The 26,089-nt window shown below is 39.5% G+C and overlaps 2 protein-coding genes across 7 annotated transcripts in view; one reads left to right on the forward strand and one right to left on the reverse strand.

The window, feature by feature from the left end:
* Positions 1-1,368: 1,368 nt before the first annotated feature.
* On the forward strand, positions 1,369-14,065 carry LOC124878225 (leucine-rich repeat-containing protein 43-like). Of its 2 annotated transcripts, none has more exons than XM_047382078.1 (12): positions 1,369-1,537; positions 1,623-1,838; positions 3,936-4,046; positions 4,320-4,459; positions 5,632-5,870; positions 5,988-6,148; positions 10,754-10,913; positions 11,264-11,403; positions 11,482-11,571; positions 13,211-13,420; positions 13,547-13,649; positions 13,809-14,065. In XM_047382078.1, exons 1-12 carry the CDS (start codon positions 1,451-1,453, stop codon positions 13,970-13,972), a joined length of 1,821 nt encoding a protein of 606 aa, XP_047238034.1. In that variant the 5' UTR covers positions 1,369-1,450; the 3' UTR covers positions 13,973-14,065. The 2 variants fall into 2 exon arrangements, with proteins under 2 accessions (XP_047238034.1, XP_047238035.1); XM_047382079.1 differs by having other exon boundaries at positions 13,812-14,065.
* Positions 14,066-15,032: 967 nt separating this feature from the next.
* Positions 15,033-26,089, reverse strand: part of clip1a (CAP-GLY domain containing linker protein 1a) — a 32,557-nt gene continuing 21,500 nt past the window's right edge. For 3 of the 5 annotated variants that reach the window (XM_047380786.1, XM_047380783.1, XM_047380787.1), the window contains 11 exons: positions 24,115-24,252; positions 22,550-22,656; positions 22,287-22,407; positions 22,123-22,175; positions 21,927-21,947; positions 20,854-20,971; positions 20,115-20,265; positions 19,964-20,016; positions 18,090-18,095; positions 16,093-16,214; positions 15,033-15,996 (listed from right to left, as the gene is read on the reverse strand). In XM_047380786.1, the coding sequence (XP_047236742.1) occupies positions 15,768-15,996; positions 16,093-16,214; positions 18,090-18,095; positions 19,964-20,016; positions 20,115-20,265; positions 20,854-20,971; positions 21,927-21,947; positions 22,123-22,175; positions 22,287-22,407; positions 22,550-22,656; positions 24,115-24,252 (1,119 nt within the window). In that variant the 3' untranslated portion in view covers positions 15,033-15,767. The remainder of the gene's footprint in view (positions 15,997-16,092; positions 16,215-18,089; positions 18,096-19,963; positions 20,017-20,114; positions 20,266-20,853; positions 20,972-21,926; positions 21,948-22,122; positions 22,176-22,286; positions 22,408-22,549; positions 22,657-24,114; positions 24,253-26,089) is intronic. The other 2 variants (XM_047380784.1, XM_047380785.1) reach the window with 2 other exon arrangements.

Raw genomic sequence — 26,089 nt, forward strand, 5'->3', positions numbered from 1 at the left:
TTTATAGTCCAAGCTCAAGTATGCTGAAGCTGCAAGTTGATTTTAGACATGGATTTATTGTGTGCTCATATGACGTCCTGGCCATTGTTTAGCTAGAAGTAGCATCGTACCTTCTGCTTATGTTAGTGCTGTGTCGTCCTTGAGGACATAACCGTACTGCGTGTTTTAAATAGTATCATTACATTAATAGTTTTGCATTGTTTATGCAATTTTTGGCTTGTTTCTGTGGCGCTAGATAATTGTATTTCTGTTATCAAACTACAAAAATGGCTAAACAGATTAAAGTGGAACACCCTTAGACCTGCAGGGGTCGAAGTGTGAAGTGCCTTAATATCATTTAAAGAGACCGCACCAAAACGAGTTGCTCTCAGATGTACCTCAGACCGGGTGAAAGAGGAGCCTGTAGAGCTACAATAACAAGAGGTTCAGACCAAAGCATTGCAGTTCCACTTTATACAGACCACTACTGAATGATTTAAGTGTAAAAAGGAAGAATTTAAAACTATATGTCCCCTTTAAAGCTGCAAGTCTGTCAGATTGTACCAAAAGCTTGATGTGAACAACAATTTTCAAGTTCAAAGGATTTAGGCCTGGTCTTCATTGATAATAATACATTTTATTTGAAGGTGCCTATCAAGTCGCTCAAGGACGCCGAACAAAAGAGATATAAAAACAGTAAAAATATAAACAATAAAACAAATGACTGGCACAGTAACAGCAAACTTGATATCAGAGATTACAAAGAATAAACGGGTGGGTTTTGAGTTGAGTTTTAAATGAGGACAGAGGGTCAGAATCACAGATATGTTTTGGAAGACAAGGAGGTATGAGAGAGAAAGCTCTGGACCTCATGGTTGTCAAGGGAGTATAACAAAAAGAAAGCATGAAAAAGAGCAAAGAGTTTGGGCAGGTGTGTAATAGCAAAGAAGATCAGTATGGTAAGGAGGTGCCAGGTTATGGAGAGCTTGAAATCAATGGCATATGTGATGGGTAACCGGTGAAGAATGGGAGTAATGTGTTCAAAGGAGGAGGTTCTAGCAATGACCCCGGCAGCTGTGTTTTGGACAAGTTGAAGTTTGTGAAGGATTTTCTGAGGCGGACCTGAAAGAAGGGAGTTACAGTAATCTAATCAAGAAGGGGTTTTGTTTTCACTTAAATAATATTATTAAATTACATTAAATTCTGCTTTTATATGCATTTTAACTACAAGGAAATAATTTTATTACATTGTTAATTTTCCAGAGAAGTGATGTCCTTGTTTGTGTGGGTTATTATTGGTGGTTCACAGCACTCCTAAACTGCTCCAGGGTTGATGGACAAAAGCCCACCTGTTGCCTGGAAACATGTTTCCAGGCAACAAGCAGGTGAAGGTTTGTAAACAAACAGCAGACCACAGACAAGCTGATTAAATGGCTGACAAATTATCAGACAGTACACTCAGGTAACCCTCATGAGCCCAAAACCTCTCTCTGCTGTCTTAAAGAAGCTGATTAGACGTCTCTATCTGAATGACTTCCCCTGTGGAAATGGCCCTTGGGTGAGTTTTCAGTTGTCTCAACTTTTTCACATCAAGATTTGCGCCAGTTTAATGTTTTTCTTTGAAAATGGGATTTTGATCTTAGAGACCGACCAAAGATGATCCAGATGGAATAGAAAAAGAGTCAATAGATGACCTCTTGTATCTGCTAAGGTGCCCTCACTCTCCATGGAGGCACGAAGATGTATCCTGGAGTCCTCAAGCTTCAGAGCTGAGAGAGCTGGCTGTGCTAGAACCAAGCTGCCTGAACACCGATTTCATACATAATTACTTTACTACACTAACAATCCGTGGTAGGGATGTAAGTATGTAAAGCAATACATACACTACAGGGGCCATATTAGGGGCCAGAACCAGTTTTACTGGGGCACTGGCCCGTCTAGAACCGCACATGGTCCGGCGGACGTCCGCTTTGAGTTTGCGTGTAGGCCTACGTGCGACTGCTCTTTCCCCTTAACACTGTTCAACAGGAGGACGATATGAAATAGTGAACCGATAAAATGTATTTGTCCCTCTACAGATTTATTCAGTTTTTGCATTTTTTGGCCTATTCAGTGTTTTGGATCATCAAACAAATTTTAACACGCAATGATAACCTAAGTAAATACAAAATGTGGTTTTCAAAAAATGATTTCATTTATTAAGGGAAAAAAAGCTCTCCTAACCAACCTGGCACTGTATGAACAAGTATTTAACCCCTAAACCTAATAACTGAAAAAAAGTTTCAGCAACAACAGCCATCAAACATTAGCATCACCTGGCAATGAGTCTGTGACATTGCTGTGGAGGAACTTTGGCCTAATTAAATTTTTCTTCAGTCACACTGGAGAGTTTTCCAGCATGAACTGCCTATTTAAGGTCATGCCACAGCACCTGAAATATTTTTTAGGCCAGACTTTGACTAGGCCACTCCAGAACCTTCATTATGTTTTTTTTTAGCTGTGGTTGGTGGTTTTGGTTATTGGGTCCTGGTGAATAACCCAACTGTGCTTGAGGTTCAGGTCATTATCTTGCTGAAAATGTTTAATTTCAATTACTTATTTTCTTGCCTTTTCTAGATTTTCTTTAGGTCAACGAATAATGTGTAGCTTTTTGGACTCTTTTACCTTATGTCATGTTGTCAGACAAGTACTACTAAAAATAATGATAAACAAGTGAAAAATATGACGGAGGGCAAATACTTTTCCACAGCAGCAAAGTTCATTCAGGACTAAGGTGGTTAGTTGTGCCAAGTAAAGGTGAGACATACTTGGCACACCTAATTCTGACCCTACATCTGAACATTTCTGCTGAAATTGAGACTCATTGGACCAGCCAATATTTCCTAATCTGTTATTGTCCACTTCTGGTGAATCTGCGTGAAATGTAGCCTCAGTGTCCTGTTCTTAGCTGACACGAGTGTAATCTGCTGCTGCTGCAGCCTATCTTCTTTGAGGTTTGTGTGTTGTGTGTTGTGTGTTGAGAGATGGTGTTTCCTGCCCACTATCTTCAGATCAACAAGATATTTTTGGCATTTTTGTCCACTCAACTGTGGCTTAGTGGATATTTTCTCTTTTTTGGACCACTCTCTGTAAACCAGAGGCTATTGGTGAAAATCCCAGTAGATCTACAGTTTCAGAAATACATCACTCCATCAGGCTCCAAAACCCATACTACATTCAGAGTCACTTTAATTTACCTTTCTACCCCATTCTGATGCTCAGTTTGAACAGGTATACCTAACAAAGTGGCTAGTGACTGTGTGAACAGGAAGAGAGATATTATATTTAAAAAGGGACTCATGTTTGGTCAATTTTAATTATTTATTTCTAATTATCCACAAACTCCATAAAGCCTTGCTTTTCAACCTATATATCTAATTTTCAGCCACCTGTAAATGTTTGTGGTCTAATGCAACACTCCATCCATCCAACCATCTATACCCACTTGTCCTTGCAGGGGCGCAGGGGGCCTGGTCCCTATCTCCAGCAGTCATTGGGTGGGACACCTGGGTTACACCTTGGACAGGTTGCAGAAAAAGCCAAGGCCGGTTTTTGAAACCAGGACGTTCTTGCTACAAGACAGTCCTACGAATCCTGAGAATTTCCCCAAACTTCAGCCCCCGTTGAATCAGAAAGCACATCCTTTACAATGACTGAAATAATAAACTAGAAGTTGTCAGAACAATAAGCAGTAAAATCATTGAAATTATGCGTGAGTTTTGCTGACCTGAGCTGAAAGTCCAGGGTAGAAAAAAAATGAAAGTGCACATAGAAGTGTATCTCAAGCATGCATTGGTTTAAATGTTCATCCGATTTAGATGGACTAGCTTACAAATTAGCCGTGCAATGTCAGCTCACATTCAAAACAGCAAGTTTTATTTATTGTGACTTTAACATTATATCTGTGTTTATTTCAGGTATTAGCTATTGACAGTGGCTTGTTGAAGTTCTCAAAGCTGGAGGAACTGATCCTGAGTGTCAACCTAATCTCAGAAATTCCTACAGAGAACCTTCCCAGCACATTAAAGGCATGTTGTAGTGTTGCGTCAGTCATGCATAACCTCTCTGCAGTTTATCAGATAAGATGTTGGCTCAGTAGTTTCCACATATTAGGAAAGGCTGATTCACTGTTAATCACACAGAGCAGGAAACAATCAATTTTCCCTTTTCATTACCTTACATCAAAGGAGAATCACTTGGCGCAACATATAGTATCTCAAGGTTTTTTGATAATTGCGTAAAGGCAGATGTTGCAACACAGAGATGGGTATCTGACTGAAAATTTGGCTTTTTTTCTACAGGTTTTGGAGTTACGTGCAAATCGATTGTCTTCGTTGAGCGGCCTCACAAACCGTCCGCCTCCTCAGCTGCAGTACCTTAGCCTTGCATCAAACAGTCTGGGTTCCCATAAAGACATTCGTCATCTTACAGGAAGACACTGGTTAATACATATACACACAGACACAAAGAGACAAAGCACACACAGGAAGTTTTTGGGTTTTAAGAGAGGTAACCCAAAACCAGGTCAAAAGAAAGCTCAGTTACATGTGGGCTTTTTGACTGGTCATGAGGTAAGATGTGAAAGCCCTTAATGCCAGCATGTTTCACTGCACAGTTGTTTTTTTCTGATTTAACAGCAGTTTTCAGAGGGGACACCCACTGAAACACACAGTGCTCAGCCAGACATAGCTGCACCACATGGTGCAAGGTAGAAATTTGTGACCTCATCAAAGAAAACACATTTGAGATCAGATTTGCAGATTTAGGGGTCCTAAACATAAAGCCTGAGGTGAAAATCCTCCTCAGTCTTGAGTCATTTTCAACCTTTAACAGGTTTTCTACTGGGATTGGCCTGCATTTAGCTCCATCTAGCTTCCCTGTCCCTGCTGAAGAAAAACATTCCCACAGGATGATGCCACCAACACCATGTGTCACCTCTGGGATACTGTGCTCAGGGTCATGTGCAGTGATTTCTGCCACACATTGGATTTTGCATGTAGACCAAAAAGATATATTTTGGTCTCATTTGACCAAAGTACCTTCTTCCCCTACATTGCTTGTGGCAAAGTGCAAACTGGACATCTCATGTTTTTTTCTTCAACATTTGCTTTCTTCTTGCAACTATTCACTAATGGCCAGATTTGTTCGGTGGAAAACTAATAGTTGTTCTGTGGAAAGATTCTCCCACCTGAGTTGTGGATCACTGCAGCTTTTCCAGGGTTACCATGGTACAATGCTCGCCCAGCCCGTAGGTTTAGGTGGATGCCCATGTCTTGGTAGGTTAGCAGTCCAGATGATGGATTAAACAGTGCTTTGTGTGATGTTCAGGGTGTGTGATATTGTTTTATGACCTAAACCTGCTGTAAAGTTCTCAACAACCTTTACCCTGAGCTGTCTGCTGTGTTCCTTGGTCTTTGTGATGTTGTGTGTTCACTAATGTTCTATAACAAGCCTCTATGGCCTTCACAGAACAGCTGAAGTTATACTGAGATTGTTTAACGATCTAAACAATGATAACAATAGTAGTAGGTTTTTTATCCTCCTCTTGTATATAAAGTTGAATTGCAGTAAATCGCACAGCTGTTTTAAGAAAACTTTCTGACTCTTTCTAAGGCCCCAGCTGGTGTGTTTGGACCTCAGCGACTGTGAGTTTCAGGAGCAGCGCAGCCTGCTGACCGCTTTAAAAACACTCCCACGCCTCAGGACTCTGTTGCTTAAGGGAAACCCCTTCACGCTGGCACCGGCATATCCAGGTTTTACTGTGGACAGTCTTCCACAGCTTTTGTGCTTAGACGCCTCGTGGATCTCCTCGCCGGAAACATATCGGTTCCGCGGCTTGGCCAAAATGGATGGTGAGAGTATGAAAGGACTTCTCAAAAAGAGCGGTGCCTTTCATTTAGCAAGAGATCACATTCAGTTCATAAAATAGGAAGTCTGTTGTAATATCGAGATCATTTTTGTTGTCACAGATCTGATAGAGGATGTGGCATCAGTCACAGTGAGTCTGAGCTGGTTGCGGGGAATACCAGACCCTCTGATGATTGTGGATAAAAAGGCCAAATTCCCAGTCATCACTTACAGATACTTCATTTCATACCAGTTCCTTAGTAATCATACATCTGATAATCAGGTGACTGATCCTCCCATAGACATCTTTTTTGGCATTATGTCTTGTGTTTTTGTGAGCACGTCATTTCTGAAATGCTTAAGGATTTCATCTAGTCGTAATAATGATTCAGAGATCTTTACAATTTTAATTGCCTCAAAAATATGTATCTATTAATATTTATATTTCAAAATGATCTTTTTGTTATACCATCCTTCTGCCAGAAAAAAGAGAAACAAAGAAATGACATAAAAAAAAAAATTTATATTTAAGATTCTGCTAGTTATAAGAATTTCATGCGCCATTTGCAATGTTACTTCACCAGTACCGAAAGTTCTGCTCAGACGTTTACATACAGGAATTTTATCTTAATTTTGGTCCTTTAATGTTACATAGCTTCACTGATTTGTAAAAACTGGGTTCACTGTGTGTGGGATATTTGTCCTGTGGGTGCGCTTTGCCCACATTTGATTTGCAGGGAAGTTATTCCCTTCCTGGAAGTAGTCCTCCTTCATTGCTCAGCATCAGTGGCAGCAACAGACCCTTAGCATAATGCTGTCAACTTTTTGACAGTTGGCATTAAGTTCTTAGGTTTAAAAACCTTCATTATGACAGTTTTCTTGTCTTTGTGGCCACAACACTTGTCTCCAGAAGGCATTTGGTTTGTTGATGTGGGTAGCTGCAAATTTAAGTCATGCTCTCAGTTCATGTTACTCACTTTGCTGTGTACAGGTCCTTCTCAAAATATTAGCATATTGTGATAAAGTTCATTATTTTCCATAATGTCATGATGAAAATTTAACATTCATATATTTTAGATTCATTGCACACTAACTGAAATATTTCAGGTCTTTTATTGTCTTAATACGGATTATTTTGGCATACAGCTCATGAAAACCCAAAATTCCTATCTCACAAAATTAGCATATTTCATCCGACCAATAAAAGAAAAGTGTTTTTAATACAAACAACGTCAACCTTCAAATAATCATGTACAGTTATGCACTCAATACTTGGTCGGGAATCCTTTGGCAGAAATGACTGCTTCAATGCGGCGTGGCATGGAGGCAATCAGCCTGTGGCACTGCTGAGGTCTTATGGAGGCCCAGGATGCTTCGATAGCGGCCTTTAGCTCATCCAGAGTGTTGGGTCTTGAGTCTCTCAACGTTCTCTTCACAATATCCCACAGATTCTCTATGGGGTTCAGGTCAGCAGAGTTGGCAGGCCAATTGAGCACAGTGATACCATGGTCAGTAAACCATTTACCAGTGGTTTTGGCACTGTGAGCAGGTGCCAGGTCGTGCTGAAAAATGAAATCTTCATCTTCATAAAGCTTTTCAGCAGATGGAAGCATGAAGTGCTCCAAAATCTCCTGATAGCTAGCTGCATCGACCCTGCCCTTGATAAAACACAGTGGACCAACACCAGCAGCTGACACGGCACCCCAGACCATCACTGACTGTGGGTACTTGACACTGGACTTCTGGCATTTTGGCATTTCCTTCTCCCCAGTCTTCCTCCAGACTCTGGCACCTTGATTTCCGAATGACATGCAGAATTTGCTTTCATCTGAAAAAAGTACTTTGGACCACTGAGCAACAGTCCAGTGCTGCTTCTCTGTAGCCCAGGTCAGGTGCTTCTGCCGCTGTTTCTGGTTCAAAAGTGGCTTGACCTGGGGAATGCGGCACCTGTAGCCCATATCTTGCACACGCCTGTGCACGTTGGCTCTGGATGTTTCTACTCCAGACTCAGTCCACTGCTTCCGCAGGTCCCCCAAGGTCTGGAATCAGCCCTTCTCCACAATCTCCCTCAGGGTCCGGTCACCTCTTCTCGTTGTGCAGCGTTTTCTGCCACACTTTTTCCTTCCCACAGACTTCCCACTGAGGTGCCTTGATACAGCACTCTGGGAACAGCCTATTTGTTCAGAAATTTCTTTCTGTGTCTTACCCTCTTGCTTGAGGGTGTCAATAGTGGCCTTCTGGACAGCAGTCAGGTCGGCAGTCTTACCCATGATTGGGGTTTTAAGTGATGAACCAGGCTGGGAGTTTTAAAGGCCTCAGGAATCTTTTGCAGGTGTTTAGAGTTAACTTGTTGATTCAGATGATTAGGTTCATAGCTCGTTTAGAGACCCTTTTAATGATATGCTAATTTTGTGAGATAGGAATTTTGGGTTTTCATGAGCTGTATGCCAAAATCATCTGTATTAAGACAATAAAAGACCTGAAATATTTCAGTTAGTGTGCAATGAATCTAAAATATATGAATGTTAAATTTTCATCATGACATTATGGAAAATAATGAACTCTATCACAATATGCTAATATTTTGAGAAGGACCTGTATAGTGACACCAGCATCCAGCAACTTCCAGCTTATAAGTTCAAGCCTTGGTCCTCCTTGGGGGGAGCGGTTTGAGTCAGATGGTTGAGACTTGGACACAGGTGTGTCTTCCAACAGGGCTATGATCCAAAATACACTAAATGGACTATAGTGGATGAAAGCAGGATCTTAATAAGCTTCTTGGAAATGCTGAAAAGCCTGGTCCATGACAGGAAACCAACCAATGCAAATAACACCTAACATTTCTGGTTAAAAAAGTATTTAGTTTGAATTATGTCAGAAGAAAGTATGTATTCAAAGTTTTGCTTAGTAAACGATATCTATCCAAGGACAGGACATTTCTGAATAAATGTGTCTTGAGTTTACTTTTAAACGGCCCAGTTCGGTAATGGCATGAAGATCTAAAGGAAGCAGGTTCCAGAATGTGGGTGCCACGAAAAGGTTCTGTCACCCAGCGTTTAAGTTTAGTCCTTGGAGCATCCAATAGAAACTGACTAGATGACCTCAAGGACCTGCCATGCACACAAACAATTCAGATAAATTAGTTCAGATAAATGAGGAGGTGTGAAGCTGTTGAGGGATTTAATGATGAACAGTAATAGTTTAAAATCAATTCTAAAATGAAAAGGTGAAGTATATAAAACAGGAGTAATGTGGGCAAGTTGAGAGGTGTTGGTTAAAAGATGGGGGGGGGGCTGCATTCTGGACAAACTGAAGGCGATTTAGGCCTTACTGGGAGACACTGGCACAGTCTTTAAATTAAAAGTCAAAGCACTGACATCTGTAGGGCCATTGTGGCCAAATAAAATGCATTTGGTTTTTTGTTAGATTAAAAACATCAAAATCTGACTCAGTCACTGTTTGACAGCAGTAATGTAATGCAGTAGAGAATGAAGGGCATTGAAATCTGGCTTCAGAGACAAGTAGAGCTGTATGTCATCTGCATAGCAGTGGAGGGATAACTGCCGCTGAGGTATAATAGCTCCAAGGGGCAACTTATAAAGTAAAAACAGAGAACGGCCAAGAATAGAGCCTTGCGGGATCCCACATGAAGAGGTATAATTATTAATCATGACAGAACAAGTTCTATCTGTCAGATAAGAAGTGAACCACTTCAGTGCTGTGCCACGGATACCGACATAGTGGTTCAATCGGGACAAAATAACATAATGATCCACTGTGTCAATGGCTGCTGTGAGCTTCAATAACACCAGAACCACAGGGGACTTGTGATCGACCAACAACGCTACATCATTACGTATTTTTAGTAAAGCGATCTCTGTACCATGTCCTGATCTACAGCCAGACAGAACTTTTTTTTAAAGATGCTGTTACTCTTTAAAAACATTTGAATAAGTACATTTTTTTAAAACCTTGGAAAGAAAAGATTAATTAGAATTTGGTCGAAATTAGACAAAACTGAGGGATCAAGCTGAGGTATTTTAAGAGCGGGCCTATCCACAGCGTGTTCAAGACCGATTGGCATGGTTCCTGAGCTAAGACAAAAGTAAATAAAGTCAGGAAAGCAAGGCCAACAGTAATAAAAACCTCTTTCATCAATTTAGATGGAAGACAATCAAACACAATTAGTGGGTCTCATTTGTTGCACAGTCTTATCTAAAAAGGAAAGGGCACTGGTTAAAACTGCTCAAATACAGCTAAAACAGCAGGAGCAACAGAGAGATGTACAGTACGTGATGAGCCGGATTTATAACATACCGGATTGTGTTAAATAACACCCTTGGACAAAGACTACTGTTAGAAAGTACATCAGACAAAAGCTGATTTTTTCTCAGATATTTTACAAAGAGCGATGGACAACTCATGGGAGATAACAAGATCTAGTGTGTTGTATGTAAACGTTCGACCAGAACTGTACTTTCCTTTAAGAAAATGCAACTTACTTTAAGTTATAACTACTTTACTGCATATATAAGTAAATATTTAAATGATAAAAATATTCAGACATTATTACCGTATTGTCCAACATGTGTCATCATACGGCACAAGAACCTTGCTGATGCTCTTTGTTGACAATGTTACCAAGTAAAACTACTACATTAAAGGATGTGTATCAGAAACGTATTATTTTTGCCATAATTACTCAATTGAAAGTCAACAGTTAATTCTGATGCAGTTTAAGCATGCGAACATTTGGCTTTTACCAAAAGCATCTTTACCTAAAACATGAAAACTGTAGAGTTTGTAAATGATATAAATCCAGTGTAATTTCATAAATAATTAATTATGCAATTCACAATCTTTAATGTCCCCATGTTGTTGCTTACAGGGGGATGATAGTGAATCTAAACTTGAAGCAGCGTCCCATGTAACAGAGGATGAGTCGATCAGGTCTGACCTACAACCGAATGTTGAAAGACAGGTGTCCATACTGGATACTAGAGTCTCTGCAGTCAGTACCAATGAAACTATTTGTGAAGCTGCACACCGTAAGAACACTAATGTATTTCTATCTTCACAGATTTCAGGCCTTCAGGCATAGATTATTACACAACATGTGACAGAGCCAACGAAGCTGATTATAGACAGATAAAAAACGATCAGGAAGTCACTGAGGAGGTTATATGGGAAAGAAAATGCTCAGTATGTTAATAAAGCTTAGTAATAGGTTCTGTGGAACAGGTATGGGCTTTTTCTTATCAATGTCTGTGGAACTTACTCACTCAGTGGACAGTCATTGGAGAGGATCCTTCATCAGCTCTCATAATGTGTTCAACTTTCTCTGGTTTCTCTGAAATTGTGACGATTTATTGTCTCTAACTTTCTTTGTATTTTGAAGTATCACAATACAGAACATCAAAACTGACATGGTCAGACTACATGAACTTAAGTTACACACTAACACACACTGTCAGCTCACTGGGAGACCTGAAGAGGTTCTTTAATCAAGGGCTTTGTCTCAACCTAGAGGAGGAAAAGGTACAGGAAACAATGCCTGATGGGAGATTTTAGGAAGAAAAATGTGTCCCAGCTTATGTTACGTGTCTGATATTTAAGATTCTGTCATGGCCAGCAGCCGCTGAAGATGTCCCGCTGGTCAAACCCAGCCTAACATCGAAAGGGAAAAAAGGCAAGAAAGAAGAACAGGTGAGTTTATTACAATAAAACCACAAACTATAGGTGTTGTCAGATCCATTTTACTGGAGCATGTGTCAGAGAATATTTCTTCTTTGCCCCAGTAAACCTCCAATCAAATTTCAACAAAATATAACAGCTGTTAAATGACAAAGACACAAAAACTCAGTTTAAAAGATCACAAGTCTCACTGCTTGGAAAGAAAACATATAGGAATAAGGAAAGGCTGAGAAATGGTGCACCTTATTAGCACCGTAGTTCACAGAGAGAGCGTTTTGGAGGCAGTTAAGGCTAAAAACTAATTCCAGCAGCTCAAAACATTTTAAGAAGGGTTTTGTAATAGTATCCATACTTCAAAGCTATAATTTAGCCAAAAAAATGCTTTATTATTTATTTTTCAGTTTTGTAAATTTTAAATTACTTGCTTCAAATTCAGAAGAAGATTAGTAAGACTTTAAGCAATTTTGGGAAAGCCTGGATGAAGAATAGGTCATGGCTTTCTAACCTTCACCATATTTGGATGGATGGATGCATTTTAGAGCAACATCTCAAAGTCCCTCCTTTTTTGTGAGACATCATGGGAAAATCTAAAGAAATCAGCTAAGATCCTGTTCCATGAAGAGACTTGTCCACCTCCATGAATCTGATTCATCTTTGGGTACAATTTCTAGATGCCTGAAAGCATCAGTTCTAACAATTATACCCAACTACAAACTACATGAAAATTTCCAGCTATCATGCCTTTCAGAAAGGAAATGGGTTCTTTCTCCCACAGATGAACAAGTTTTAAAGTGAACTGCTTGTATCAACCCTAGGACCACAACAAAAGATCTTGTGAAGAAGCTGGAGATAGAGTGCGATGCTCCACAGAGAAACGAGCTGAACTCAGGCCACTCTGAGAGGAAGAAGCCATTACTCAAACACCAGCATGAAAAGCCAGATTACAGTTTGAAAATGCACTAAGCGACAAAGACCTTCATCGCTGGAGAAATGTTCTGTGGTTTGATGAAAGTAAAATTGAAGTGTTTGGACATATTGGCCATCATTACAGTTGGAGGACATAGGGTGAAACTTGCAAGCCTGAGGACACAATCCTAACTCTGAAGTACGGGGGAAGTCGTGTGAGTGTTTTTTCTGCAAGAGGGACTGGTGCAAGTAACCAAACATGACATTATGAAGGAAGAACATTATGTGGATATGTTTGTCCCAAATCATAGTTTAAATGCAATCCTGGTAAATGCTAAGGAAATGTAACTAAACTTCAAAATTTGAAGTAAGAAAATTCTCTCATTATTGTGGCATTTCGCAAATAGCATTTAGCAGCTACGTATGTAGATAAAGGCCTGATTTCTGGGTTTTATTTTAATTGTGTCCCAATTTCTGTCTAGCAACCCCTCTGCTGTAGATACATCGCTTATCTTATGAAGCTATTAATACAATCAATCATTCAGGACATGATTAAGTACAAATTTTCCTGTAATTTATGGTTAAAAATGCACTTTGCAAAATACCTTTTTGTAAACTGTTGAAAACACCCAAATGATGTTAAAATAGAAAATGTTTATATCAGTACACAAAATGTACATTTTTCACTAATCTGTCTTTGTGCCTAAAAGGCATCCAGACATAATGTTGTTGTTCTCTTTTATAGGTCAAACCAGCTCCTACTAAAGATAAACCTAAAGACAAAAAGAGCAAATGTGCCCCAGGGCTGGTCGAAGATCCCCCTATCAGAAGAGTACTCGCTTCTGCACAAGTCCTATTGCAAAGCCTGGTCCAGGGGAACCAGAGGGTCTCTGTTGTCTGTGACCTTCGTCCCCTAAATGCAGACTCTGAGGTGGAGGCTGCACAAACACAGAAGGCAAGTTTATGTTAGAGCAAAATCCATTACAGATATGCTGCTGAGGTTATAGAGTAACAACATTAATGGCCAACATTAATCAGCTAAGAAAAGAAACTGCTCACATGTAGTTTAACTCATTTTAAGGATCTTGAAAGGAAACTGAATGGGGACAAAAAGGAGGAAGACAAGAAACCAAAACCAGGAGAAGGCAGGAGTGCAGCACAGAGAAATTCAATGGCTTTAAAAGGTTAATGCAATCAAATGTTAACATGAGTTCTGCAGAAAAACTTTAGGAATAACAGCAGTTACTATAAGCTTCCTAACGTCTTACACCTCACATCTTTGTAAGTTTGCCCACCACAAAAGAAAAAGCTGAAGCTACTTCATTTGCTTTGTTTTTGCACAGCAGGAAAGCATAAAGATACAAGGAAACCTGACGTGGATGACCCGACAAGCCTGTCTGTACCGGTCCAACAAGAACCAGTAACTGTGGAACTGTGTGTGGAGCTGGAGAAATGGAGGACAGCATCTGAAGCTCATCGTCTCATAACGCCTGCACAAAATGTTTAAACCACAGGGCTGAAGTTTGACCTAAAGTGAATGCATACATAAAATAAAATATAAAAATGTTCAAGCCATGAGACTTCAGTGGACAACCAAGTATGGTTATTTTATTTCAAAAGCCAGCAGTCTGAAATTAAATGTACAGCCGACCAATTTACGCAGTGGTATTTGCTCAGTAAGAGCTAAAAAACTGCATCTAAAATCCTATTTCCCTTCAAATAAGTCAATCTTTTAAAATGGTCTCACTGCTTTTTCTAAAATTATGTTTGACCATTCTCACAGAAACGTTTGCTTTTTCGCCAAACGATTTGCTTTGGATTTTACGGAATTAAGAAAAATGTATTTTGCTAAAATATTTTTGTTAAGGAAAAAAAACAAAAAAAAAAACAACCAAACATCTTGTCTACATCAAGACTTGTGACAAACTATCGTGTCTCTCTTGACCGCTTTTCTAATTAATGCTCTCCTTGGCTGACCTGTCGGTGTAGGTGGATGATCATATCTTGGTAGGATTGCAACTCAGCCGTAGTCTTTCCATTCTTTGATAATTGACTAAACAGAGCTTTGTGAAAATATTCAGAGCTTAAAATGTGGCTTTATAACCTAACCTGGCTTCAAACTTCTCCACAAATTTATCTTCAAGCTGCTGGTTGCTCTCCAATGTTCACTAACAAACCTGAAGCCTTCACATAAGATATGGATTTATACCGAGTTTAATATGCACAGACTGATTTTTCTGGGTTGCACTAAATTTTATTTAGGGACATCATAATTAAGGAGGCTGAATACAATTTTGAGCCACACTTTCATGTGATTATTTTTTTTAAAACCAAGTATACACTCCACCAGGTGTTGATCCATCACAAAAAAAACTCCCAATAAAATAAATTCGAGTTTGTAACGTGATAAACTGATTAGGTTCAAGTGGTGTGAATACTTTTACAGGCACTGTACCTCAATGGTCTGTACAGTTTCTTGGTGGCTTCAACTTCGAACAAAGCCAACAGATTCTGGAAATGATTACCATTATAAAGTATGATTAGTGGTCATGACTGCGTGCAGACAGTTTATTTATTCATCCATAAACTTTATTTTCACACAAATATTTAAAACTTATTGAAAATGATGTCAAAGTATTCATTGATGCAAAAGGAAATCAGCTTCATCAATAAGAAACGTCCTGTAAAGGCCATATTAACAGGAACCGAGGCTTTACAGTAGGTGAGAATCTCAAATCTCCCAGCATCCATTTCAAAAGGACCATATAAAGTTAAACTCTTTAGAGCCAAAGAGCTCTGGGTTTTACTGCTTCACTCCAGACTGTCCCCATCACAAAGTTACATTAACAAACCTTTTAAAGAGTACATACTATGTCCAGGCATTAAAAAAATAAAATATAACTCTTCATTTTTTGCTCAAAACTGTTTTCAATCAAGTATTTTACAGTTTCAAATACACGCTGTTTAAGATACTATATTATCTCTGTAGCCCCTGACAATCTGTGCAAACAATGGTAGGATACTGATAAATGAACTGATCCGAAGATCACTGTGTCCCCTTACTTACTCAAAACCAGTATACTAAACATTTCCCCCAGAGTCAGTTACAGTCAAACAGCTGGAACCTTCTGTGTAATACGCTGCTGGGCTTCTTAAGGGCTAGTGTGGATAATGATTATGCTTGGCCAAAACAAGCATGAGAAATATACACAAGCTAAGACCCGAAAAGAATGGAGCAATCAACAATCAACCAATCAATGTGCAAATATACTGATTGTGCGAACGATGGTTTTAAGAAGGCTTTAAAAGGTCTGGTCATCGGTACAGGAGTCGGTCCAGTGGCCAAAGACCTCACAGGTGTCGCAGTAGGGCCGCTCTTCACTCTTACTGCCACGGTAGGTGGTGTGTTGAGGGGAGTCCGGTATCTGCTCTTGTAGGGGGCAGTCCTCCGTTTCGTGGAGATCGAAGCAGTCGCAAATGTCGCAGAACTTCCTCGGAGGTGGTTTCTTCTTCGCTGGCTGCTTGTCATAGCTGCAGACAGAAATAAAAAGGCACATCTGTGTGAGTTTTTTTTAAGTCTGATGCCCAAAACAAATGCAAAACAAATCTGCTATAAATATTACTTACTCATTATCCATTTCACTTGGATTATTCCCATTGAGAGCAGCAGCTGCCATTTTCTCCAATTTGTCTTTGAGTTCTTCATTTTTCCTCTGGAGGTCGACAATAACCGAATTCAAGAACTCAACCTGTAGAGGGGAACATGCCCAGAGCATCATTTCTGCCTCATGTAAAACAGATATGGAACAAATGTTTTTATCAGGGTGTCTGCCGGTTTCGGAAACCTGTATTTAACAAGTTTTAAAATTATTTTAAGACCATAATAATTTACATTTAAACCTCAAATTTAAGTAATAGATGAGGAAGATAACTTGTTTACCAACTTAACCAACTCAACCTAACTCTGGTATGTGGCTGCCCTGCATTTACGTGTAGGTAATTTTAAGGATCTGAGGTGTAGGTTAAAAGTCCGTCTACTTTTACATGCACATGAACTTTGATTACATCCTATTCTTAATCTATAAGGTCCAATTTGTTGATGGACCCGCTGTTACCAGCAAAAACAACTTAAAATATTCTGTAAACATCATCCTCGAGGTTTAGCAGTGTGTTCATAGTTCGATGACAGTTGCAGCCTTTGCTCTAATTCATTCCAAGGTTGAGGTCGGAAACAGTGCAGCCCAGTCAAGTTTCTCTACACCAAACCTTATAGACCTGCAGCCATGGAAGTTACTGTAACACCAGGATTCATTGATGTGGTGGTGTGACCCAGTACCTATGGCTATATAGTGCATCTTCATTTCATTATTTCTACTTCTGTCACTAACTATATGTACTGAATTGTATGTTATACAACTGTCTGTCCGATTGCATTGATCCGATTATAAACTGCTGTAAATTGGATCCACTCGTCTGGCAGAGTGTACTGTGAACTGATACCAAGTATGTAACCTGAACTTAAATGAAATATTTTTCTTTCCTAAAGATCCTGTGATGCATCTCATGATGACTGCATTGCATCTGCCAGCCTCTGGGCAGGGCAAACATTGCTATGAATAACATGATTAGTTTGCAGTTTTTGCTCTGGAGATTGTTCAGTTACTTCATGACGGAGCGTATATTATAGAATAAATATACTGAGATAAATGGACTATTTTAAATAAATGCATTTCTTCTTTAATGATTGGCAGTTAAGTATTATATAAATGTAATCTTTAATAAAGTAGTAGATATAAATTAGAAACACTTATTTTATATATATATATATTCTCAAATTTAAATGATCCGTTATTTTGTTTATCAACAATAAATATTAAATAGCTGATTTATTTATTGTTTTGTGGTATTTTGACCCTCCATACACAACTTAAAAAAATGATTAAAAAAAAACAAACTTCTATTCTATATAAAAACACAAGCTATAAAGAGCAGCTTTTCCACAATGAAGCTTAACTTTCTTGTAGCATCTTTTTTTACTAAACGTGAAAAACATCCAAATTCAGCAGTGAGAATTAATATTACTGACACAAAAAATAATAATAACAATAATTATGTAAGAAGCAGCTTAATGTAATTTAGGACCCAACACTTAGAATATGACCCTGCAGAAACTCTGCCTTACATAATATAATTTAATTCTTTGACAACTGTTTTTAATATAAAGGGATTTGCCTCCTATGACCAAGTTAATTGTGGTTGCAATATTAACTGTGTGTCACCATATTCCACCTAATGAACAAGGAGGTGATTTACTGCAGTCAGCTGTCAGCTAAAGATAAACCAAAGCTTGTATTGAGTCACTGGGAGTGTAAGAAGAAGAGTCCCATGGTGTGTCTCAATGAGCAATTGATCAGATTTACTGCACCTTCTCAAACATCAGATTATCGTTTTGTCAGGGTTTTATCAGAGAGCTGATTGATGATGAAGGTACTGATGAAACAGGCCTGATTAATCTTCAGGTGACAGTTTGCAGTTTTCACAATACAACTATAATGAGGTTTAAGTGGATGAGAGCCACAGTGAAAAGCATGCACAGATGGAGCTGATGAGGAGCTTTAACAAACCGTTTCCTGATGGTGGGGTAGCATTGCCAACATCAGAAACAGAGCAGAGGAGAAGAGTCGAATTTTAAGAGAAAAAGAAAAAAAAACAAATCATCAAAAAACTGCAGACCCACATTCTGATGGAAATCATACGTATGTCATCACAGATAGTCCAGGATGATGTAAGACCATAAACAATGGTTCATTGCAATCTTATGAGTGAAGTGAGGCTTATTATGGAGAATTAACCATCTGTGGAAGCTTAGATGTCAGAAGATCTACAGCTGTACTTAAATAAATTACAATACTTTTGAAAAGTGAATTCATTTCAGTAATTCAATTCAAATATAAAACCCATACAGATTCATTACACAGAATCCCAAAGTTTAGGTGTTTATTTCTGTTCATTTTGACGATTCTTCTAGCTTACAGCTAATAGAGGTAGAGCGCACAACCCATATACACACCCTCGACACAACTGTCCCGGGTTCGAATCCCTACGGCAGCGACCTGTCTTTCTCCCCTCCCCACTTCCTGTCTGCCCACTTTCAAATAACATAAAGTAAATAAAGGCCATTAGCACAACAAAAATCTGAAAAAAAAAAAAAGAAAACCCAAAATTCTGTATACTACACAACACCAATGATGACAATTAATAAAGACTAATAATTAATGGAGAAACGTTATGTTATGGCCTACACAACCATGGGCAAGATGGCTAACTTTACAGTTATCGAGCAGACAGTCACTGACTCCCTCACACCTGCAAGGAGGGTAAGCTACAACAGTTTGTTGCTAAAGAGGATGTTCAGAGTGCTGTATCCACAGATAGTCATGGAAGGTTTAGTGGAAGGAAAACCTGTGATTTTAAAAGGTTCACAAGCAACAGGGATAAGTGCTGCCTCTAGAGGATTGTGAAGCAAAGCCTATTCAGGAATTTAGAGGAGACTGGACTGTGACTGGAGTTAGCGCATCAAGAGTTACCACGCACAGAGGTGTCCAGTGTCCAGCAGATGGGCTACTACTGTAAGTGATTCCTGTAAGACACTCGTTAACCACAGACAATGTCAGGGGAATCTTGGGCTAAGGTGAAAAACAACTGGACTGTTGCTGATCCAAATTCCACCTTTCAGATGAAGGTAAAGTTTGGATTTCATCTGTCCCAGAGTCTGAAGAAGAGTAGAGAGACTCCGGATCCAAGCTGGTTGAGGTCCAGTTTGAAGTTTTCATAGTGTGTGAGGATTTAAGGAGCCATGTTATCTGCTGGTGTTGGTCCATTGTGTTTTGTGAAGTGCACAGTCAACACAGCCATCTACCAGGGTATTTTAGAGCGCTTCTTGCCTCCTTTTGCTGATAAACTTTATGAAGATGCGGATTACATTTTCCAGCAGGACTTAGCATTTGTTACAGTGCTGAAGGTACCAAAAGCTGGTTTAATGACCATGGATACAAGATCCAAGATGGCTCCCCAGATGGCCGCACTAGTAGTATGCTCACCCGTACTTTTCTGGGGAAACCTCCCCTCTAAATTAATGACTGAAATATTTAAAATATCTCTCTGCATATCATGAGTGTATATAATAGAGTTTCAATTACTGAAACAAATGAACCTTCAATGATATTTGTATTTACTGAAATGTGCCTGTACAACCTTTTCTGTGACTTCAGTAAAACCTTTTATTGCAATACCAGTCCACACTAAACTACTGCAACACAGAAGTAGTATGAATTAGTATTTAAGTAGTAAGGGCACACTAAATTTACAGTTCACATTTCTGCATACAGCTGCTCCATACTAAAGTCTTATGTTAAGTGGAATATGTTTATTATGGGAACACTTAGGAAAAAAAACAGGACTAATGTGTTTTTTGCAGCATAAGTGCTACAGCACAAACCTGACTCTCTGCAGTCTCCTTATCTTCTCTCAGTTGGTCCAAAACGGCATCCCCTATCAAAAATCCAATCAAAGTGGTGTCTTATTCAGCTCAAAATAAAAGATCACTGAGCTAAAACTATGTTAGCTGTGGTTTTTAGTTATTAATATACCTGAGGTCTGGTTAATATTATCAGGCCTGGTTCTAAGGTCCTTCTCCAGTCTCTTTACGAGATCCTGTAGATTAGCTTTATCCTGCTCCAAAGCCTGAACTGTATTCTGCAGCATCTTAATGGAGGCACTTTCTTCACGCACTGTAACCAGCTGTAAAGAAAAAAAAAAACATAATTTATTATATATTGGACAAAATGATACTTTATCAATCATCCTTCCTTTCAGAACAGAAGAGGCTGCTGCAAACAGGAAGAAAATTAATATTAATAGTGGCTATAATTCAATAAAACAGTCATTTAGTGAGTCTATAAAAGAGATATTAATTCTCGTGCAAAAATCCAAAGCAGGTTTTACAGAAAAAACAAAAAAAATAATACAGATGTAAATCTGGTTCTGCGAAAAAGAAAAAAACGACTTTCTCAGCACCGACAGAGGTTTCCGGATAACCATCTTCAAAGTCAAACTTCAAGCTATGATGAGGAGGATTGTAAACACATACAAATGAAAGCAGGTCATTATTTGCCCCAGAAGTGACATCCTGTCAGAAGGTTCTCTAGAGGGTTTGTTGTGTATTGTTTTTTATGTAAAAGGGAAATGACAGTAAAAGCCGCATTTGGGATTTTACAAATTTCAAGCATGTTCATGATAAATGTCAAAAACGCTCCTCTGTTTTGTTTGGATGCTACAAGGTAAGACCAGCTGTGAGCTATAGTAAAATGTGACAGATTTTTTTCTTACCTCACTCTTTAGAGTCTCCACCTGCTGGTCCCTTTCTGCTACTAAGGCACTGTTTTTATGAATGGACAGCTGGAGAGCGGCCTTCTCTCTACTCAGCTGCTCCTTCAGAGTAATTTCACTGGTAAACACACAGCATCAGCTAAATGTCAGAGATACAAAACTCTCAGGGTCTAGCATCCATTTTCTAACAACCTTCCTTTTGAGTTTATTGCAGAAATTTCTATTGAAAACAGGCTTTAAATATGGAGCCTGCAAAACCAAACAACCAGAGACATTCAGAGAGGAAGACACAAGGATGGAAGAGAAGTAGGGCAAGGAAGGTAGGTGGGACATAAGGGAAGAAGGACAGATAAGAGGACGCAAAGAGCCGTAGACAAAGAAGGCAGGACACAAGACAGAATGTAGGTAGGACACAAGGAATAAAGGAAGGACAAAAGGATGGAAGAAAGAAGACAGGAAGAACACGAGAAATGGAGCCAGTAAACAAGGTGGGAAGGACAGACAGAGCAGAGGGAGGACACAAGTAAGACGGGAAGAAATGAAGGAAGGATATAAGGGAGGGACAAAAGGACCTGAAGGAAGGAGAGAAAAGATGAGGAAGAAAAGGAGGACAACATTTAGCAATGGAATAGAGAAAATGCAAAATAATTCTCCATACTCTTATTTTCTTTTTTCAAACCTAAGTAGACCTAGTAAACACTGAAACAAAATCATATTTCTTTAGACATTTTTAGATTGGAAAGAACCTTGAAAATGTGTTCAGTGTAAGGAGAAAGCTCTTATTAAATGTTTACACACCATTCCTCCAAAGCACAAACTACTCAGCCAGAACATTGTGATAAGACAGATATTTAACAAAATCTGAAAAAAACAAAAAGACATTGTTGCAGCTATTTGTTTAAAAATTAACCTGAATTTAACAATAAATTCATGAGAATATACAATGCCACATGTAGGATGAGGAACTGAGAGATGTCTGCCAGGCAGCAGTTAAAATGTATTAAAGCCCACATGAATGTGGTCCATAGGTCTGTTTTATGAGACGACACATGAGACATGATATCAGAAAGTACCTGAAGGCATTATTTGGCAGGCTTTGAAGGAAAAGAGGAATACAATCAATCAGCCATTTATTCATAAAAGCACGTATTGGAATAAACCTGAGGAAACCATGCAAACATTTTAAAAGACCGGTTTAAAAAAAAGGATATTGAAGAATTTTACAATTACCTGACAGCTTCAGTAATAAAAACATGGTTAATAGTTTACCTTTCTTTCAGCTCTTCCAACTCTTTTTTCAGTATTGAGTGCTCGTCTGTTAACTTTGGAAAAAGAAAAGTTTAAATTAAATAACATTTAAATGACTGCAAGCGTTACTCCACAAATAAATGGACTACAGTCCTAATATTACCGACAGTACCAATGTCTCTTACCATCTCGAGATCACCCTGGTCTTTGTGATTGTTCTCCAGCTCCTGAGACAGCCTGTTCTTTTCATCTTGAATCATCTGCAGGGACTGTGACTTCACAGATGCTGCTTCTTTAAGCTCCTCACTTAATAAACATAAACATTAAAATTACCCAATAGACTCAGCAAGTTATATGTGGCTTGAAAATGAACTGGCAATTTGTGTTTAAAATAACTTAATTATTGGGAAATTCAGACAATCCAAAATAAGTGTAAAAATGTACTCACATTTCCTGGCAAAGACTCTTTGTCCTCTGCGTTTCTGTGCAAAGTTGCTCTTTGGATGTTTTAAGGTCTTCTTGATACTTTGAACTCTCTTTCCTCAGGGTTTCCAGCTAAAACAACAAAGGCATCTATCAATTATGAGAGACCTACAGCTAAAAGGTTATTTCACCATACTTATCCTCATCCTTTCTTTTGTCATTGAACCCCCATTTTAATGTGGTGGAGGGGTTTTTGAGGGCTATGTTGTCCAGAGCTTTGGCTCCTGGATGGGTCTCCCATGGAAACTTTGCATCAGCTGATGGGTTAGACTAAGAGTGATTCAATGATTCAGATGAAATGGCAGAGTAGAAGAAGATGAAAACCTTACTTGGATTTGGGGGAACAGGGCACCCCCCCGTTAAGCCATGCCCAGGGGAGAAGTTTGCCAGCAAGCGCCTGGTGGTTGCGCCTTGGCTCCTGGGACTACAGGAGAAGCTACAGGAAGCCCCAGCCATGGGGCCCCATCATCTGCAGCGAGGAACGTAGGGATTGGGTGTAATGCAAGCTGATTGGGGGGCGAGGGTGGGGTTTATGGCCTGCTAACTCCTCGCGGCATAACCTGGCTTTGGAGACATAGGATGCCTGGTAGGGAGCCGGAGCTGGTGTGTTAGGTTGAGTGATACGAGCTAGATTCCACTGTGAAGTTGACCAGACCTTTACACTCGCAAATTTGCCGAAGAGGTCATGGGAGTGTGCTTCTCCAGTCTACATGTGTGTTGTGGATCTGGAGAAGGCTTAGGATCGTGTCCCACAAGGTATAGTGATCGTCTCCAGTTTCCAACTGGAAAACCCTGGCGGATTCAGTTGGACACTGACAGGGCTGCTCTCGTGACCGATCCTGTTGTAGTGTTCATGGACAAGATCTCAAGGCAGTCATGGAAAGAAGGGTGCCTGGTTTGAAAAACTCAGTGTCATTTTGCAGATGATGTGGTTTTCTTGGATTTTTCATGCCATTACCTTCAGCGGTCTGAAGGTCGACTGCAGTCGACTGCTTAGCGGCTGGGATGAGAATCAGCTCCTCCAAGTCTATGGCCATGGTTCTTAATAGCCATGATCCTTAACGGGAAAAAGGTGGACTGCTCTCTGGTTTATGTAACACTCGTAAAGTCAAAGTCAAGCACGAGTGTTATTTGAGGGAATTTCCAAGATTGACAGTACCCTATAATTGAACAACTGTAAATTTACAATCAAATACTACATATATGCACAAGATGGTGATTTGACTTCCTTGCCCCCCAAAAGTAGCTGGTGCACTGGTACAACAATAATTGATTCCTAAATAAAATCAAACAACATGGCGGGGGGCTCAGCACCTGTATATGTGCTGCACATGAAATGTATCCAAGGCAGTTTTGGATTCTGATTTTATTAAAAAGTAATACTTTTAATGCCTTGAAATCATTCAGATTTACACCTTTACAAGGTTTTAAGCATCTGTAAAAACTATAAAGATTTATTGACGACCAAAGCAAGTTCACCTCTGAAATGTTACATCAGTATCATTCCTTCAGTCAAAATGGATCTCTCACCTGAGTCTGAACTTCCTCCTTGGAGCGTCTGAGCTCTTCCAGCAAAGACTGAGCTGCTTTCCTCTCCTTCAGTAGAACTTCTTTTTCATTTGTGAGCTGCTTGAGAGCCTCAGTGGTTTTATCAGAAACCTCTTTAGCCTAAACATTGAGGAGTAAGATCAGCAATTTGAAATAAAAGCAGCAAACTGACATTAAAACTGTATGATCTCGTTCTGGCATTGTCTGAAATTTGAAAACCATCCGAGTGCATATTTTTATAACCCAATTATTTCGATTTAATAATATGAGATAAATTAACTACATGCTTTTCTATTTTATGACGGATTGAAATATTTTATTACCGATTAAAAGACCGACACTTCCAAATATTAATACACTTTCATTTTAAAAACTTGTTTGTTGACAATTAACAACATAATTATTAGATTTAAAAACAAATATTTGGTGCATTATCTAAAAAGCTGCTTTTACAACCTGTGGCCTCAGAACAGAGACTGAAAAACATTCAGGAATATTTCCTTCTTTTAAAGCCGATCTCTTCCGCCTCTCTGGACTGTCAAATTAAATAAACACCATCAAGTGTTTGAATGCAAGTAGTCCATCACAGCGTCTCTCAAATGAACTTTGCCTACCAACCGCTCACGTTATAAGCCCACAGGCAAAGGCTGGGAGCTAAGGGTAATAAACAGAAGTAAGTAAATGAAGGATGAAAGTTAGGACATGAAATCAAAAGAAGAGGGTGACAAACCAGCAAGCATGCAGTGACAAGGTGGCAAACCCCAGCAGCACTAGAATGTGTGAGTCAGTGATTACAGGTCCTTCTCAAAATATTAGCATATAGTGATAAAGTTCATTATTTTCCATAATGTCATGATGAAAATTTAACATTCATATATTTTAGATTCATTGCACACTAACTGAAATATTTCAGGTCTTTTATTGTCTTAATACGGATGATTTTGGCATACAGCTCATGAAAACCCAAAATTCCTATCTCACAAAATTAGCATATCATTAAAAGGGTCTCTAAACGAGCTATGAACCTAATCATCTGAATCAACGAGTTAACTCTAAACACCTGCAAAAGATTCCTGAGGCCTTTAAAACTCCCAGCCTGGTTCATCACTCAAAACCCCAATCATGGGTAAGACTGCCGACCTGACTGCTGTCCAGAAGGCCACTATTGACACCCTCAAGCAAGAGGGTAAGACACAGAAAGAAATTTCTGTACAAATAGGCTGTTCCCAGAGTGCTGTATCAAGGCACCTCAGTGGGAAGTCTGTGGGAAGGAAAAAGTGTGGCAGAAAACGCTGCACAACGAGAAGAGGTGACCGGACCCTGAGGAAGATTGTGGAGAAGGGCCGATTCCAGACCTTGGGGGACCTGCGGAAGCAGTGGACTGAGTCTGGAGTAGAAACATCCAGAGCCACCGTGCACAGGCGTGTGCAGGAAATGGGCTACAGGTGCCGCATTCCCCAGGTCAAGCCACTTTGAACCAGAAACAGCGGCAGAAGCGCCTGACCTGGGCTACAGAGAAGCAGCACTGGACTGTTGCTCAGTGGTCCAAAGTACTTTTTTCGGATGAAAGCAAATTCTGCATGTCATTCGGAAATCAAGGTGCCAGAGTCTGGAGGAAGACTGGGGAGAAGGAAATGCCAAAATGCCAGAAGTCCAGTGTCAAGTACCCACAGTCAGTGATGGTCTGGGGTGCCGTGTCAGCTGCTGGTGTTGGTCCACTGTGTTTTATCAAGGGCAGGGTCAATGCAGCTAGCTATCAGGAGATTTTGGAGCACTTCATGCTTCCATCTGCTGAAAAGCTTTATGGAGATGAAGATTTCATTTTTCAGCACGACCTGGCACCTGCTCACAGTGTCAAAACCACTGGTAAATGGTTTAATGACCATGGTATCACTGTGTTCAATTGGCCTGCCAACTCTCCTGACCTGAACCCCATAGAGAATCTGTGGGATATTGT

Source organism: Girardinichthys multiradiatus, chromosome 12 (genome assembly GCF_021462225.1).
Source record: "Girardinichthys multiradiatus isolate DD_20200921_A chromosome 12, DD_fGirMul_XY1, whole genome shotgun sequence".
Taxonomy (NCBI): domain Eukaryota; kingdom Metazoa; phylum Chordata; class Actinopteri; order Cyprinodontiformes; family Goodeidae; genus Girardinichthys; species Girardinichthys multiradiatus.